Here is an 18950-nt window from a genome sequence, read left to right on the forward strand (position 1 = left end):
GGGGGGAAGCATTAAGGAACTAGAGGAAAGTTGTGGGTTTCATTGGTGCTATACTGCACCTGACTGGCTTGTTTCTTCTTTGTGACCCTTCTGTAAGGGGATGTCCCCAGTCCACACTCCCCCTCATTCACATTGATATGATTTTTTTTGTCCTGGGTCTTTGATGCATGACATCGACACCTCATCATCTCAGAGGCTGGTGTGCTTCTTCCATGTGGGGTTTGTTGCTTCTCAGCTAGATTTAAAAAAAAGAAAAGAGAAAGTAACATAAACCAACTACAGGACCAAAGGTGTGTGCCAGAGTTGTACTCCCTTCCCTTATTCAATCTGTATGCTGAGCAAATCATCAGAGAAGCTGCACCCTGTGAAGAAAACCTGGGTATCAGCATTAGAGGAAGGCTTATTACTAACTGTGATATGCAGTTGACACAACTTTGCTGCTTGTTGAAAGAGAGGAGGATTTGAGGCACTTGCTGATGAAGCTCAAGGCGTGCAGCCCTCCATATGGGATATGATTGATTGTAAAGAAACTTGCATTGTGGCTCGTACAGATTGCGATGTCCTTTCACTCACTGTCATTGAGCTGAGTCCAATGGGGACCCTGCAGGAGAGAGTAGATCTGCACCTGCAGTCAGGGTAGAGTAGAATTCAATGTAAAGAAAACTCAGATCCTCAACTCTGGGCCGGTGGAGAACAGAGGAAAGAAAAATGAAGTTACCAAGGCTTTCATCGTGTTTGGAGCCACAATCAGTGCTCGTGGAGGCAGCGGTCAAGAAAGAGATCAAAGACATTTCATTGGCTAAATCTGCTGCACAAGACCTCTTTATTGTGCTGAAGGGCAGGGAAGTAAGTCACTTTGAGGACCGACATCCTAGAATTAGGTCAAGTAACCCCAAATAAAGATGGAACTAGTGAATTTTGATATATTAGTTAGAATAATTACAAATAGGATAAGTAATTCAGTATACTTGTAAAAATCCAACTATATCTTGCTATTTCTAAGAGGTAATCAAAAGATAAATACATAGAGTAGTTGAGAATAATGTATGATAAGAATATTATACTATGCAAATAGTTCCCAAAAGAATTCTGGTGTAATGGTGTTACAAGCCTTCAGTAGACTCCTTTCCAACACAGGCCTCCGCATGTACAGCAGAGTGAAACACTGCTCAGCCCTGTGCCATCCTCACAGCTGGGTTGAGGGTTGTGGTGGTTACATAATCTCACGTCAACTAGAGGTGTTAAGAGTAAAGGGGTAGAGTCTAGCCTGTCAATCAGGTCACAGCCTGATGATGCCTCCTTGTGGACATTGCCTTCTCGTGAGGATTCTGGGAACGTCCTCTCTTTTCTCTCTAGAGGTGGGGCACAGACTCTCTCTGCTTCACTTTTCTGCTGTCGAGTCTATCGGAGATCTCCCAGAGCCATGTAGAGACCTGTGCCAGTGCTGAGATGCTCACACTGCCACTGGATCCAGAAGACTTTGCATCCACTGACCTGTGATCTTCCTGCAGCTTGCATCATTGCATGTGCTGTGTGAGCCTGGAGATGAATTTATGGACCAGTATTGGACTTGTGGGTTAATATCAGACATGGACTTGATCTGAACTGGGCTGGGATATTTTCTTGATGTACAATTATCCTTTCATATAAAGCTCTTTCCTACACATATATGAATGTCTGGATTTGTTTCTCTAGTCAACCCGTACTAACACAAGGGCCTTCTTCTCTTTCTATTCCTAGTTTTTTGAGGTAGCACCATATTGCTTTCCACAATGGGTGTTCCATGAATGCCCTCTTTGATGATGACTGTGATGGCATTCCTCTTGCATTTGTCATTCCAGGTGCAGTGAACCGTATATTGTCTGATCTGTTTCCCACACCAGTCTTCATGAGCTCCATTTTGTTTTTGATGACTTCCAGCTTTCCTAGATTCATAAGCAAACTATGTGTGTGCTGATGTATGTGTGTGCATATGTATTAACCTTAAACACTGGCCTACTCAGATCAGATCCTTTTCAGCTGCATAGTTTGCACCAACTTCGTTATTTGAAGTGCATTAAAATATTGTCATTGTATTGGCTCTTTATAAATATTGTCTTGGTATTAAAGCACTGACTTGCTATAGTTTTTTAAAAAGTTCTTGTGCAAGCAAAAATTAGATATCATGAATAATTGTCATTTGACCTACTATTTCTTACCCGCTACCCAACTCCTCCTTTATTATAAGCCTGCAGAAATTTGTTTCGGATACAAGGCTTTTAAAACACTTAGTATAATGTGTGAATCAGTAATAGTAAACTATTCTGTTTCATTTGTCTTATAACAAGGAAACCTAGTAAGATTTTTATTTCAGAAATTTACTAACAAATTTACTATTTGTTACTAATAACAAATTACTATTTGTTAATATGACTTGCTTACTTTGGGTATCTTCTGCAGAAGAGAAACTACTAGCAGTATAATAACATGCATTTTATGTATCTGCTCTGTCACATAGCACTGTCATTTTATCAGCGAAGTTCTGTCAGTTATTGCAATAGCCACACAGAACTCATAGGCACTGCTCATAAGTATGGGATATTTTATGGAAGTTAACAGGTGACAATTCCAGTGAAAAGTGCTCAGTATACAGTTGTTCAGTCAACACAGGTTATAGACTTCTTTTAGAGCTGCTCCCCTGTAAGTCTCAAGAGGAGGGTACTCAGCTCCAGCTTCCTGGGTCAGCAAGTAAGTGCACAGAGGCCCCCATTCCACACGCTAGCCTCTTGCCCCAGTGCACTCAGCTTTCCTTGTTCCGTCTCATGCTCTTGCTGCTGCTGCTGCTGCTGCTGCTCCTCCATTGTTCCTCTGGTGTCAAAGCTGCCTCCTGAACTTAGAGGAGAGGGTCACTTTGCAGGGGTCTTTGGGTCCAGAGGATACATACACTGCATTCCTGGTGCCTGCTGGTAGTAACACCCCCCTCATGCTTCTGAGAGGGCTCATTTGATATGCAGGAGGATGGCAATCACAATGAATCCTGTTAACAAGCAAGCACAAGTGAATCCTGTAGGTATTTCCCCCACCTTCTTCTACCCTTCCCTTTCCCATCAGAAAGGTCATTTGGTGGGAGTTACAGAGGCTATGGCTAGAAGAGCCTTCTCAAATCATTCACTGTGCTGTGGTATCATATTAAGTCATGTGCTTTCTATTTTTGGACTAGTATTGATTACTAGTATTATTTACTTCACCAAATCATATTATATAGTGTTAATTGATTCATATTCATGGGTATGAAGTGCTGTACAAGACTATTGTTTCCCCTAATCAAAAACATTTAAAGTATATTATTACACTGGATTTCTGTTGGCGTATTCAATCATTGATTGAGATATATCCTTTTGACACTTCCAAGTTAATGTCTAGTAAATGCTAGCCTTTGGTGTGATTATTTTAAAGAAATATTGTTATTTTACTAAGTACTTTATAAACATATTTACCTATTAGAATTAATTGATAAATAGTGAATTGATGAAATTATGCAGACATGTTGTATTTCTATATCCTTTTAATGCAAGTATTGTGGCAAATGAGTATTGTGGCAAAAAATTCATTTATAATTCTCTTGTAAAACTGACTCTTGCTCTTGTGCCCCTGTCCTTGCCCAATTCAGAACTTACTCTGTTACATGATGCATTTTTCTTAGGTTATGATAGACTTTTCTTTGAGTTGATAGGTTTTACATATGATATAATTGACTCTCGGTGATTTGATCTTACTATCAATTCATAATGAAGATTTTAGTATGTACAGGGAATATCACGATAGTTATGCATATCTTCACCCCTCAAGGGAATTTAATAGGTAATCGAAAAGGTACAGTGTTATAAGATTAGAAATATGATAATTAATAGAGTGTATGGTATCATGTACAATATATATTATATAGCATAAAATATATTAAGATAATATGTTAACTAATATATCGCATACAATATATTGAGATAATATATATGTTGTATGTATGTTTGATATATTAATATACTATGTTAGTATATTATATGAATTAAGATGATTGTCGATGTTAAGATAATTAATATATGCTATATAATATGCCACATATATAGCATACAAGATATTAATAATGATAGTAAAACTCTGTTAATAAGGAGCACTTAGAGTCACTGTAGTAGATGATTATCCACATGATTTTAGTGTGGGGTTATGGGGGTGTCCCCAACACTTGGACGAGTCCTAAGGAACTACTTTGAGATTGTGTAAATAATAGAGACATGCAGCAGGGCACAGGGCCTCCTCATCCCATGTCAGAACTGAGAGAGTGAATATATTTTCAAATGGGTTATGTAATGGGGCTTAGAGAGCTTTCATAAGGCATGTATGTCTACAGCTAACATAATACATAACTGATGGGTAATAGTGTAAGCAGGCAATGTAATAAACAAGCAATGAGGTGAGCCACCATCTTGACCTAGTGCTAGTTGACCTCTAATGCCCTGAACCCTCCTCCTCCCCCTCCCCAGGGGAAGTAATCTCTGATCAGTATCAGCAAGAAATGTCAAAACAGAGTTTGCTACATTTTACAGTGGGTTGACTATAGAACCTGATTGCTCTGATCTACAGATAACCTTCAGGCATAGTGAAGTAGTCAGACACAGAAATAATTCATTGTATATGGTACTACTTTATGACAGTTCATCAATGGAGGACTATTGTGGGGGGCACATTAATTCAGCCTGGAGAACATGTATTTGAAAATATTTCTATCTCAGAACAGTGGAGATCTTTCTCAAAATGGGACTAGTTTTCCATGCCCGTGGTATTGAGTGTAGAAATAAGGTCACATACTTTCTATCCTCAGTTTACCACATTTCAGAAATTTGTGTATGATCAAAAACTGATGACATTTAAGGAAGAAATACAAGCCACACTGAGGACACTGGCAAAATGCAAGCCTCCAAAGATTGCAGGAAAATACCAATGGGTGCAACTCTGCTTGCACTCTCCGAGGGCTAAGACATTTAGAAGACACCGCTGGCCACCTGACTGGTACTAGTCCTAAATTGTGCCCACTCCAAAGAGATTATCGAACAATATCATTAATAACACATACAAGTAAAATTTTACTGAAGATAATTTAAAATGGTTGCATCTGCAGGGAATTGCCAGAAAATGAAGCTGTATTTAGAAGAGGATTTAGCAGGAAGGACATCCTTGTTGAAATCAGATGAATTTTGACAGAAAAAATATATTTTATTGATTATGGACAGGCTTTGCATAGTGGATCATAACACTGTGCATAACTATATGTAGACCATTTGCATAGTTGTACACAACTATTTGTAATGCTGCTTGGATCCTAACAGATTACAGATAGTAACGTGAAGAAGAGAAATTCCAGAGCACATCATTGTGTTCCTACAAAGCCTGTACAGTAGTGGCTCTGAACCTGTGGGTCATGACCCCTTTGGGGTCAAACGGTCCTTTCACAGGGGTTGCTTGATTCATACTGTAGCAAAATTACAGTTATGAAGTAACAACAAAAATAATGTTATGGTTGGGGGGTCACCACCACATGAGGAACTGGATGAAAGGGTCGCGGCATCAGGAAGGCTGAGAACCGCTGCTGTACAGAGACCAGTAGTTCAAGCAGAATAAAGGGATGCCATGTTGTTCAAAATCAGAAAAGCTGTCTCAATTCAATCTGTCTGCTGAGCAGATTTGAGAACCTGGACTATATGTCAATGGATGTGTCATCAGGGTTGGAGAAACTCATTGACAGCTGCCATATTCAGATAGTGCACCCTTACTCGCTGAAAGTGGAGTGGACTGGAAGCACGTGAATGATGAAGATCAAAGACCATTACAGTCTTCAGTATAAAGAACGCAAAACATTCTCCCACCGGGATCAATAAGCAGCATTATGTTAAACGGAGAAAATATTGATGTTTTAAGGATTTCACTCTACTTGGATCCAAAGTGAGTACTATTGACCCAGCACTGATGAAATAAAATGGCACATTGCATTGGGCAAATCTGCTGCAAAAGACCTCTTTAAGTGTTAGAAAGTAAAAGTATTCCTTTGAGGAGGACTGAAGCATACCTGACTCGGGCCATGATGTTTCCAGTGTCCTCCCATGCATGTGAAAGCTGGCGAAAGAATAAGGAAGGACTGGAGAAAGCTTGTTGCCCTGGTGTTGGTGAGGAATACAGCGGTAGCTGTATAATCGTTAATCTGAGAGGAGTAAGAGCGAGGGAGTGGAGTCTAGCCTGCCAATCAGTTCATAGCCAATGAGACCTCTGTGTGGGCATTGCCTTCCCCTGAGGATTCTGGGAACTCCTGTATTCCTCCTTGGAGGCAGGAGACACTCTCTCTGCTCACTCCCTGGGAGACATTGCAGCTGACAAGACACATGGAATTACACTAGTGCCCTGAGCTAGAGAAGCCACATGGAGACTCCTGCCAGAACTGAGATGCTTACAATGCCACTGGATCCACAAGACATCCCACCCACTGGCCTATGATCTTCCTGCATTCGGCGGCACTGCATGTGCTTCGTGAGTCTGAAGAGGACTTTATGGATTGGTTTGGACATATGGGTTAGTATCAGACTTATGGACTTGATCTGGACTGGGTTGGGATGCTTTCTTAATGTACAATTACTCTTTTATATAAAGCTCTTTCTTATATACAGATGAGTGTCTATGAATTTGTTTCTCCAGTCTACCTGGACTAACACAAATATGTAATCCACTGTGTTCTGCCAGAAGAACACAGATATTTATTCAAAAGCCAGAATGTTCGTGAGAAGCATGGATGGCAAGATGTCATTTCACCTGCTTTGACCATGCCATCAGGAGGAACCAGTCCCTGTAGAAGGGCATTATGCTTGGCAAAGTGGAGGATGGGTGAACAGGAGGAAAATCCCCAGCACATCGGGGTGACACAGGGGCTGCTATAACGGGCTCCAACGTAACAAGAAAGTTGTGAGGGTGGTGCAGTGTTTCTTCAGTTGTACACGGGCTTGTGGTGATTCCAAATGAACCAACTTGAACTTATCAACAGCAATAAGAGTTCATTTAAAATTTCTGAACTTTAAAAAAATTTTTACTGGAAATTCTAAGTGGTGTAGTAGGGTGAATTGTGAATCACACTGTATTATAGCTAACAATTGAATGTCGTTACCTCTGCCATGAATTCTCGTTGTAATCTGAATGAGACTTGGACAAACCTATATCGTTAAAGAGAATTTCAGGTTTTAATTTTATGAAATTTGAGATAATGTGTAACATAATTTTTGGCTTTGTTTTTAAAACCTCTTCAACTATTATACTCCTAGTTATTCCCGTATTGTGTCCTCTAGTGAGTAGTTGGTTGTGTTGTAGATCATTCAGTCAACAAACCAGGGTGTGCGTGTGCACACGCTCTTTGGGTCTAGGAAGTCAGTATGACTCGCTCCCTTTTTACCGTGCTACACGGTAGCACGTGCTACCGTGCTTGTACCCTTTTTACCTCACACAGGGAGTGTGAGGATTCTGTTTGAGGGATAACCACAATTAACATTCCTTGACGATTTCTTCAATCCACATGTTTATGCTGTTTTTTTTAAATACTTTGTGACTAAAACAAATGCTTATTGTTCTGTTCCATAAAATATATAATTATATTTAATAAATATAAATATGTGAGAATGGCAAGATTTCATCTCCAGTACTGGAGATATTGATCTTTCTTGGAGAAGACCGTCATGCTTGGAAAAGTAGAGGAAATCAGAAATAAATACAAATGTATTTTGGAACTTGTTCAGAGGGAAATTCAAATCACATTCTATGCTTTAATTTAAATGGGTGATTTATCATATTATGTGTATTACCTAAGCAAGTAGTCTCATTTTTCATGCTTTCGCATGTGTGGCTTTTATTTCATGATACAGTTTTCCATTTGCAGTTTTTCAGTTGCAGCTAGTATTACGGAAGGTGTTATTTAAATTCATTACTTCTCACGTCTCATTGGTTTGCATACATCTCTGTGAGCCAAGGCTATTCGTGGAGACTTCCACAGGCCAGTGCACCTCTATTGGTGCTGACGGCATGAACCTCATAGGAAACCCATCATCTGAAGGCATGGCCAAGGCAAAGACCTTCCACTGTGCCCAGGGGCCGCCACCACAGCCACCCTGACTGGTGGCTGAGGAGTGGGGACAAGGCTGTTGGTGGGTGATGGGCAACACTTGCCCTTGTGACCTTCCTGCCTAAGTGCCCTTTCTGCTTGCTGCAACACTGACCGGCTGCCACTGTGGACCTTGGGCTCATTTTGGTTTCATCCTCTAGTGAGACTACCATCTGCCTTCAACAGCTTTCCACAATATTCCCTGGATTTGAGGCAGCTCCTCCTAGCCACAGCATGTGCCCCTACCCCTCTATGACTGCTCCCAGCTGGTGAGATGGCATTTCTGAGCTTGCCATCATCAACATAAAAGGGGGCCGCTGCTCTATGCCATGAGACACCAGTGCCACTCCCGACTATTCCAACGCTGGCAGTGACAGAGGGTGCAGGTCTGGGGCCTCCTGTTCCCCCAGCTGCTGCTCCCGTGCCTTGGTGCCCGGCCTGTGCACACCCAGCCTCTCCTTGTTGTCCACGGTTTACTTAGGCTGTGAAACCCTTAGTTGATTTCTAATGAGTGCTCCCTAACATTCGTCAGCAGTGTTTTAATGTTTACTTTAGAAGGATTGGGTTAAAACAGAACCACCTAAAAATACTGGAAACTTTCTAGCATGGATACTTTACTGAACTCCAGGGATTGGGGAAGAAGGCTGCTGGTTGGTGGGCTTCTCTTGCTGACACTGCTGGCTGAGGAGCACAGCTGACCTGTAGTTCCAGGCAGAGACTGACTGTCACTGCCAGCTGCTTTCTGTATTTATCCTGTAGTGAAGCATCCCTGGTGGCACTGCGGCTCATGCATTGTGTGACCAACCACCAGGCTAATCGTTTAAACCTACCTGCAGCTGCTCAGAAGAAGGGTGAGACTGCTTGCGCCTGTAAAGACATGGTCTCGGTAACCTGAGGGGCGGCTTGCTTTGACCTAGACCTAGTGGGTCCCTGTGAGTCGGAACCGATTGACAGCAGGATTTGGTTTGATGCTGCAATGTGAGGGGGTGGAAATAGAATCCTTATTTTAACCCAGTAATGGCTGATTCTGGGATATATTTAAATCCCGTGTTGCTGTAGGTTGGGAGAGGGACTCTAGGAGCTTTCCGAGGTGATGCCTCCTGGGAACATTTCGTTGAGAGGTGCAGTTCTATGCCGCATTTAGGTGAATGCACAACAGTGTCAGAGCCTAACACTGTGGCTACTTGAGTGATTTCTGTGATGGACAGTATCTCCACACATCCGGATTTAGCAGAGAAAAAGCACCACCCACGACCAGATGCACGCGAGGACTTTCTTGTTCGTGTCACTTTTGTCTCCAGAAGGGTCTGCGCCTGCTCACCAGCAGTTTTTCTCCAGATTTGAGCCAGAGGGATTATTTAGCCATAGCCTGGCCCAGTTGTAGTCCAAACTGGCTCAATGTGACTTGGCACTTTTGGCTACCACACAACTTTAGTTGAAAAGTTTGGAAATTTGGCACACAATTCAGTTTTCATGTTTATCTTTGACTGTTAAGGAAGCCGTGGTAGCACAAGCAGTGGCTGATTTGGTCTGAGCAGCAGGGACCCTTTTTAGATGGCACACGGCCCGCTAGATCGACTTCACATATCTGCATATACTTTTGCTTCCTCTAAGATTTGTGTTCGAGCCCTGGGGTGCTGTGGTTGAGTGCATGGCTGCTAGTGGGAAGGTTGGTGTCTGAAACCCATCAGCACCTTGAGATAGAAAAGGCTTGGCAATGTGCTCCCCTAAAGATAGAGGTCCAGGAGATCCAGGGGGCAGCTCCACCCTGCCAAGTGGCCACCATGAGACACGATTGGTTGACAGAAACATTGTTTTTAGGAGCCCTGGTGCTGTAGTGGTTATCCATTAGGCTCCTAAGCACAGGGTCAGCAGTTTGAGACCACCAGCTGCTCTGCTGGAGAAAGATGAGACATGAAGATTTACATATTCACATACAGATTTAGTCTCATGTAACCCACAGGGACAGTTCTATCTTGTTCTATGGTGAGTATAGTTTTGGGTTTTTTTGTGTCTTGTTTTTAAGAACATGCCTGAAACATTTGATTTAACTTTTGTGACATAAAGGATATTAGATCCACGTTAGCTAAGCGACTTTCTTAGAGTCAAGAAGGGAATTAGTACGGTGCCAAGATTATAAGCCAGTCCACGGCCCTACCAATCAGTTGAACTCCAAGCTCAAGTCAGAAAGCCTAGTATTCTGTCCTGGCTGTGTTGCGCCTGGATCTTCTCATCCCTCCCAGGTGGTCCTCACTGCTGTATTGAGGACTGCCATGCTGTGATGCCCACGTTGTGGGGTGGCAGCAGAGGTTGGATGGTCTTTGCCCTTGTCCAGTTCACATCTGTAGAGATTCCAATCACACCTTTCTGATGTCAGCTGGTACCTTTCTCCTGCTTTTCTTTTTGTTAAAGTAGCTACATGCTTGAACAAACGTCTCCTCTGAGTTTAGCATGGAGCGTGCTGTGTCCTTGTGGAGCTTCTCTGTTATGCTTTGTAGTAAAGAAAGAAATAGCTCATGTCTCAGCACTCCTGTAGTCTTCAAAGACTACAGGATTACATTTCCATAACAGCAATGCATGTGCTAGCCACTCTCCACTGACACCAACCTCCCTGACAAGTTTTAGCAAGAACTAAGTATAGGGAAGGAGAGAGTAAAGTGACGTCCTACTTCCATTTGACATTACCTGGCTTTATATAATTGTCTAGGCAAATGATTTGGTAAATAATTGAAAACTACAAGAAGTGGGACTCTGGAGATCTACAAGGCTGTATATTAACTTGATAGGTTTATCTTTCATGGAAATGAAGTGAAGATAAGAATACACCAAGCAATCTAACAGTATGATAGAAAGTAATGTGAAAGAGACCCACTTTCCAGTGCCTGGACAGTGTGTCATCTTGCGTGTGGAGAAGGGCAGAGCTGGAGATGGTCACTTTGCTTCCTCTTTTCAGAGCACCTTCAAATTTAAGTCAGAGAGTGACATTCACCTGGCCGAGCATCACAAGCAGGTTCTATATGATGGGAAACTCGCCAGCAGCATCGCGTTCACCTACAACGCCAAGGCCACGGACGCCCAGCTGTGTCTTGAATCATCACCCAAGGAAAACGCCTCTATCTTTGTCCACTCCCCACACGCGCTGATGCTCCAGGTCAGTGGCTCACGGGCCCTCCCAGCATCTCCCTGCCCGACTGGACAGCTGCTGTCCACCCTGCTCCAGCATGGTTTGGCTCTGTAGCTGCATATTTTCAGTCTAGAAAGACTCAACTGGATATTTCAAGTTTAGTTGAATTTAATAATGATTAACAAAGAGAGCTCATTTATTTTATAAACAAGTGCATTGCTTGTCGGTTTGCTTTTATTTTCTAGTTCTTTTGAAGTGGTATTTGTCATCTGCCTTTCATTCTCTTTCTTTGACTTGTACCCCTGGGCCTTATTTTCTGAGAAGGAAACCTGTGCTGTAGATATGGTTCTGTGTGTTCAGTCTCCATCAAAATAAAATTGATTACCTGAGTGCTTGTTATATATGAAAATACAATTTAAGAACTTATTACGAATGCTTTCTAGTATAAAAATTACCCAGGTGTCTTTAAATCCATTAGTTATGTTTCTTATTCCAAAGTATCTGAATTTGATTCATTGCATCATATTATTAGTCTAGAAAGACTTAACTGAAGGTATCAAATGTAGTTGAATTTAATAGTGATTTTAAAAAAGACTTCAATTTTTATATTCAAATGGATTGCGTTCTTTAATTGTGGGGCTTTATAAAATATGAAGGCATGTGATTTAATTCTCTTCCAGGGTATTTTGGAGCAGGCAATAGTCATGAGAGTTGAAAACACATTTGTGCTTCTGCCCACAGGATGTGAAAGCTATCGTCACACACTCGATTCACAGTGCAATCCACTCCATCGGAGGGATCCAAGTGCTCTTCCCTCTCTTTGCCCAGCTGGACAATCGGCAGCTTAATGACGGTCAGGTGGAAACAACTGTCTGGTATGTCCCTTTGAAGGAACAGCCCGGCAATGTGCCACATGCACCGGGTACGACTGGTCTACTCACTGCCTTGGCCCCTGTTTATCCCAGAAGCACCAACACCTGACCGGTTAGCACAAAGATAGAGACGTATTGAAAATACTGTGCAGATTCTTAGGGAAGATGTTCCATCAATACGTGACCTCCCACCCAATGCTACATGGCAGTGACAGAATGTTCTTGTGGGAAGCTCACAGTTCTGCCTGTTCCCTGGGCCAAGGCTCAGGGTTCCAGTGATCCAGGATGTCTGTCTGTCCTCTCTGGTTGGAAGAAATGGTCAGGGTGAAGGTTGTGGCAAGAGTACTGAGTGACCTCTATGCAGTCTAGAGCTGAAATAGTGGTGATAATTTAATTTTTGTTTTCTTTCCCTCTTTTTAATTAATTCATTTTTTGGTTTTGGTTTGTTTTTAACAGTTTTATTGAGATGCCGTTCACATACCTTATAGTTTAATACAGTGGTTCTCAACCTTCCTAATGCCGCGACCCTTTAATATAGTTCCTCATGCTGTGGTGACCCCCAACCATAACATTATTTTTGTTGCCACTTCCTCACTGTATTTTTGCTACTGTTATGATTCGAGCAACCCCTGTGAAAGGGTTCTTCGACCCCCAAAGGGGTCACGACCCACAGCTTGAGAACTGGTGAATTATAATATGTTAAATTTTAACCTACCTATACCTGCAGTAATCCACTTTACAAGACTGTTCATATCCCTGGTCATGGGTTAGAGGGAATTCATTGGAGGTTTAATATACATGGTGACTGTGCAATTGGATTTTCACTGTCATCCATAGCTCAGCAACTGGGTGCTCAGAATTTAAGCTCTAATACCTTCCTTGGATCTCAGATTTTTTATCAACAATCCTTGGATCACATGGGCTGGTATGCTCCTTCCGTGTGGACTTAGTTGACATCTCGTTTAGATGCCGATTTGTTTTAAGACAGGTCTGAAAGATCCTAGACACTATTCTTTCTGATAGCTGGACACCATCTGATTTCTTCACCATATTTTTCCTATATTGCAATTTTATAATGACCTCATCAACTAGCGCAGCTATAACTTTTGCCTGTCTTTATATGTTGTTCATGTTTGAGGACCGAGACCTACCTAGTGGCAAATTCACGTCTATGTAAAATGGTATTAACTTCTAAAAAGGCTGATTTCATGTATAATTTTGTCACTACACTTATTTCTGTGACATAAAACTTTTTGCAATAAACTTTAATCTTATGCTTTAGAATTATCCATGTAGGGTGGTAAAGATAAAATTATAACAGTGATTTTAACTATTTACACCACCCTCTTTGGGGAATTTATATAGGCAAACATTAATTTCTGTGCCAGCAGTAGGGTAGGGATACTTCCTCAGTGTGCATACATACATAAGCCTGGGGTTCTTTATGGGCCATTCAACTTTGAATTGATGAGAAAACTAGTGAATTAAGTAAAGATGGAACGAATTTAAGGGACCTGAGATAGCTGTTAACCAGATGTTACTTTAGCATTGTTATTGCTAATATCATTACATTTGTGACAGGATGATCTTGGTCTTACTAGGAAAGTGAGCTGTGGATGTCCAGCATCCAGTTCTATGGAGGGTTGTGCCTTCTTTGGTGCCAGTGGGCCACACTGGCCTGTCCCTTTGAATCCTGAGGCCAAGCCTATGGTGATAATGCTTGACTGTGAGCACTTAAGATCAGCCTAGTTAGAAAAATCAAATTTTAGCATCCAGCCCTGGGTTTAAATTCAAAAAGCTCTCCCATTTATCATCCAGGCGAACTTCGGTGCGCGTTCTGCTCAGTAATGGAAAAGCTCACAGGTGCAATGAAAAGGGTTTGGAGATCGAGCAGCCACTAGAAAAGTCCATGTGCAACTGAAATCTTCCTTCTGAACCCGTGTGTTAAAACCTGAAATGGAATTTGTTGCTCAGTAAGGGGAAAATTAGAGAGATGAAACCATTTGGCACTATAACTAGAATCAGAGCAGTAATTTATGCCATTGTGCATAGTATTGTCAAATCCTAGTGTTCAAGTAACATTTACTTGAACCATTTGCCCAGTACACATGGTTATCCCCACTGCCTGCCTTCAGAACTGTTGGTGTTTGTCATATATGATGTGCCCTTAGTCTCTGCCCACTTTGTATCCATGTCTCCTCCATCTGACTTTTCAGCCACGTGCTGTGTAACTGGAAGTGTTGGTGTTTTGTTCATGAAATACCTTAAATTTATTTTAACTACTTACTGAGAGCACGCCAATTGCTTGAATCACTTCGATTTTATGACAGTGTTGCTGCTTTACCTGTACAGGCTAACATGCAAATGAATCATATGAATTTTTTCCAAAGCTATAGAATAAATTTTTTTTACAAAACAACCTTATCACCTTTAAAGTACTCTCCATTACCCGTAGTACATTTGTCAAATCTGTGATTCCATTCTTGGAAACATTTCTCAAACTCATGTTGAATAGCGGACAGCACCTCCCTCATTTTTTTTCTTCACGTCTTCTACTTCATCAAATTGCTGTTCCTTTAATGTCCCAACTCATTCTTGGAAACCAAAAGAAGTCTCATGGAGCGAGGTCAGGTGAGTTAAGTGTGTGGGCCAAGAGAAGCATGTTGTTTTTGCCATAAACTGGTGCCCTGGATGGCTGCGTGAGCATGTACATTGTCCTGGTGGCAATAGAAAACTTGATTAACAGTCTGACCAGGTTTGTCATCGGTCAACATTTGACCTTTTTTGAAATGAGAAAACCACTCTTACACTTGAGTTGTTCCGTAGTGCTGCCCTTGTAAACTGTGTTCAGTATCACAACAGTTTCTGTGGTATTTTTCCTGAGCAGGAAATAAAATTTCACAGCCACACTCTTCTCTTAAATCAGCCATCACAAAAAATGAGGTTCCAGCAAAACTGCGTTTTTGGGAAAAATTCACTGTGACCAGGGAGAACCTTCTCAGGTGACGCCACTGGGTGCACTAACTCAGAGCGATGCTCACCTAGCAGGAAAAATGCATTCTATGAAAGCTGCCCCGTAGAGCTTTTTAACCATTTGGTGGGGGGGGGGTACGGGTACTCCCTCATATATTCAGACAGAATTCAGCCGTGTCCTAGATGGTCCCACTGGCCCCCAGAGCTTGAGTGCGTCTCCTTGGAAGTGGGCACAGCAGCCTGGCCCGGGGCAGATTATTTCTTCCTCTCCCCTCACCCTCCCCAAGAGATGCGGGTGCTGTCCTGGGGCACCCATAAGATAGAAGTTAGAGCCTTTCTCAGGAGCCCACCCTTCCAGCCACACTGTCACGTCATAACCTGACAACTCCCCAAAGGGTCTTCTCGAGCCTGCCTTCTGTTAGGTTGATGGGCCCAATTGCTTAGGCAGGGTGTGCATGTATCCAGGACCACACACTCAGCAGGCCCCAGATAAGGCTTGGAAGCTTCTGCTCTTTGTAGGCTTGTTTTTCCTCATTTAATTTAGGAATATCGACTCTATGCAGGTACTCAAATTGGCGCTTAAGCGAGCTCCTTCATTGTCCTCCAGACTTTGAATTATGAAAATAGCAGCTGTTCCTGTAGTGCCCACTTGTGGAGTAGCAGCCTCCACAAACGAATGGGTCCAAGGGCGGTTGTATAATTGAGGGGTAGATTTAAAGAGACATCAGACAAGATAGAGCATGCAGTTGCTCACCTCCCGGATGGCCATGATCTCAGCAGCCAGGTCTGTGGAGAGAGAGAGAGAATATTTCCAGTCACGGCTTATATACACTTAGGGGATGTGCAAGTCCCCCTAATTACATCATAACAGGAAGGGCTTGTACAATAGACTTGCGTGCAACAGGAGGGGGACAAGCTAGGAGTTGTACACGCAATAGGAAGGGGAGACACTAGGGGTACACATGTGACAAGATGGGCGGACTCTAAAGTCAAGATGGCAGCCTAACCTTGGTCTTCTTGAGTGGGCTTGACCTTGTCTTTGGGCTCCCCTTCAGGGGAACAATCCACTACCCTTATCAGAAGGGAGTAGGCCCCACCTAGGGTGGGACAGACTGTAGGGTATGATCACTTAGGATGGCTGATAACCCTCAGGGAGATAACGTTTAAGCAGTTGACCTCCAAGTGTGCAGTCATTGACCATGTGTTAGCAAGCACCGTCTTAGGTGTGGCATGTAATATAGGGACAACCTGGGGAACAGCCTTTCTGTTTCCCACACCACTTGTCATGCGAACTGCTGATGTTACTTCTTAAATGAGCCACAGCGGCCCTTTCACTGCTATCCTCTCATTCTCGCCTTAATTCAGGTTGACTTGCTTAGTTTCCCCAACACATGCAGCCACTGACCTTAACTCTTCTCAGGATATCTCAATGACGGCAAGAGTTCTGTCTGTAGAACACAAATCTAGTGGACCATCCAGGTTGTGGCCACTCATTGCTTTTCCGTGCCCTCAGGGAAGACTCGGTGGTCCTCAGGAAGGCTGAGTCTGACTTCGTCCAGCCTGGGTCTCCTGTGCCAGCCTGATGGAGCTGTCTTCCCAAACAGATCTGTCTGGGTGCAGAAGTGAGGATGGGCAAAGGACTGTCTGAAAGATGTTTGCCCTGCAGTAAGGATTCCTGGAGGCAGGAAGGGCTGTGGGAGCTGTGTGTTGGACATCTTCTTCCCGTGGGTCCATTTGGCCAACACAGCAGTAATGACATGATATGGAGTCATTTGAGGAAAAGAAATGCTTGCATACTGTGCGTCTCTGCGTCCCATTCTTCTCTGTGTGTGCCTGCTCCTGAAGAAGGAGGCTCCTTTATACCACCTAGCCACCACCTGCGGGGATCTCGAGGGAATCTTGCTCCACAGAGCATTTTTAAAACAAAGGGCATGTTCCCCAAAGTCGGTGCATGACCTGGTGTGAGGGAAGTGTAGAGTGTGCTGCTGCTGCAGAGAGCAAATCAGCACCGAGCAGCCAGGGTGTGGGTCCTGCCTGGCAGAGGAAATAGCCCAGCAGCATCACAAGACTCAGGCCCAGTCATGGCTTTTGCGGCAGTTATAGCAGGAGGACGTGTGCGGGAAGCAAGTCATAGAGAACAGCACGCAAACACCCCACCAGCTGAGGTTCTTACTCCAATCCAGCCAAAGCCGCCTTCTCGCCATTGTCACGGGACGTTTTCACAGCTGTCTAAAACGAAGAACAACACGAAGGAGCTGAGAAGAGCCCGGTAGCCGTTTTCATCCAGCACTTTCCTTGACGCAGCAAGGACGGTATTCTGGATAGCGGACTCTGAAGAGGCAGTTATGGGGCAGGACATTCAGATGCGAAGCAGACTGGCATCACCTGCCGCAGGAGCCACGGTGTCACCAGAGAGTCTAACAGTGTTTTGCTACATAAAAGATAAAACCAGAGTTTTAAAAACAGGGTGTTTTTAAACAATTTCTGTTTTTATTTTTTCTTCAGGTGGCGAGTTTATTTTTACTAGCTGGAGCTTGGAGTCAGAGGGCTTGGTTTGGGACACCACATAAGTACTGTAACCCAGGGAAGAGCACTAGACTGGTGTGATATTTGTCTCTAGAATGGGACTGAGCCCAGTGATTCAAATCTACCAGCTTCTTTGAAGGAGAAAGGTGAAGTTGTCTGCTCCCAGAAAGATTTACAGCCTTGGAAACTCTACACACGGTAGCAATTAGTTGGAATCACTCGATGGCAGTGGTTTTATTTTCTGGACGGCAGATTTGGGATAGCAAACTGTACTAATTCCTTATCATGGTTTGCCCCCTAGCTTCCTGGCAGCTTCCTCCCTTCTCTGACTATTCTGTAGTGTGACTACTCTGAAGGTAAAGGCTTCTGCATCCTGCAAGCTATCCCTGCCTGATTATAACCTTTATATGCTCAAGCTTAGTGCCATGCTGAAGACCAAATACCAGTGCTGCCCAGTATTCCACCTTTCCATCTGCAGCTGTGCACATTCACGCTTGGCACTGGGGCATTGCATTGGCTCAGGGCTATAGGTCCCATCCCAATTCAGGGCAGTTGGGGTTAGTGCAAGGAGGGAAGAGAGGCTCTGGGGCATCCTGACAGATGGGCCTTCTGTTGCATTTGTGTTCTTGTTCACGTGGGGGGCAGTGAGAACATGTCTTCTGGGCACCTAAGAAGGGGGCCTAACATTCAGGGATTATTGATTATTGAGCACGCTGCCTGGATCCTTGTTTTCTTTGTTGATGAGATGAGTGGGTCACAGTGGCTCTTGGTCAGAGTTATAGCTGCTTCTTGCAAAAGGCTGTGCTATGGATTTGAGTGTGCGGTGGCATGATATTATTAAACCTGACTAACTAGCAGATCATACTCTCTCTGTTCACGTGAACTTTTCCCTAGGGCGTACTTGGACATCACATAAATGACATGCTGCATAGTTTCTGAATTTTAAAAAATAAATGTTATCTGTTTTTGAAACACAGATGTGAATAAAAAGCTCCTTTAAAAATGGATGTGTATTTATATATGAGGATGGGGAAATAGATCCATGTGCATATATTTATATGCTTAGTATTAAGGCAGCAGATGGACATTGGACCTCCACTCAATGCAAGAATACTGTGTCCTATTAAACTGGCATTCCATGATGCTCACCTTCCTGACATAATCATCAAAGACAAAGTGGATGCATAAGCAAATGTGGTGAAGAAAGCTGATGGAGCCCAGCTATCAAAAGATACAGTGTCTAGGGTCTTAAAGGCTTGAAGGTAAACAAGCGGCCATCTAGCTCAGAAGC

General features: G+C 43.1%; 1 protein-coding gene across 1 annotated transcript in view; it reads left to right on the forward strand.

The window, feature by feature from the left end:
• The window catches only part of NBEA (neurobeachin), a 465975-nt gene that overhangs the window by 72278 nt on the left and 374747 nt on the right, over window positions 1-18950 (forward strand). The window contains exons 9-10 of the mRNA XM_045294000.1: window positions 11118-11315; window positions 12030-12163. Of these exons, the coding sequence (XP_045149935.1) occupies window positions 11118-11315; window positions 12030-12163 (332 nt within the window). The remainder of the gene's footprint in view (window positions 1-11117; window positions 11316-12029; window positions 12164-18950) is intronic.

This window comes from Echinops telfairi, unplaced genomic scaffold, assembly GCF_000313985.2.
Source record: "Echinops telfairi isolate 266 unplaced genomic scaffold, ASM31398v2 ScPeMD7_2565;HRSCAF=3150, whole genome shotgun sequence".
Lineage (NCBI taxonomy): Eukaryota > Metazoa > Chordata > Mammalia > Afrosoricida > Tenrecidae > Echinops > Echinops telfairi.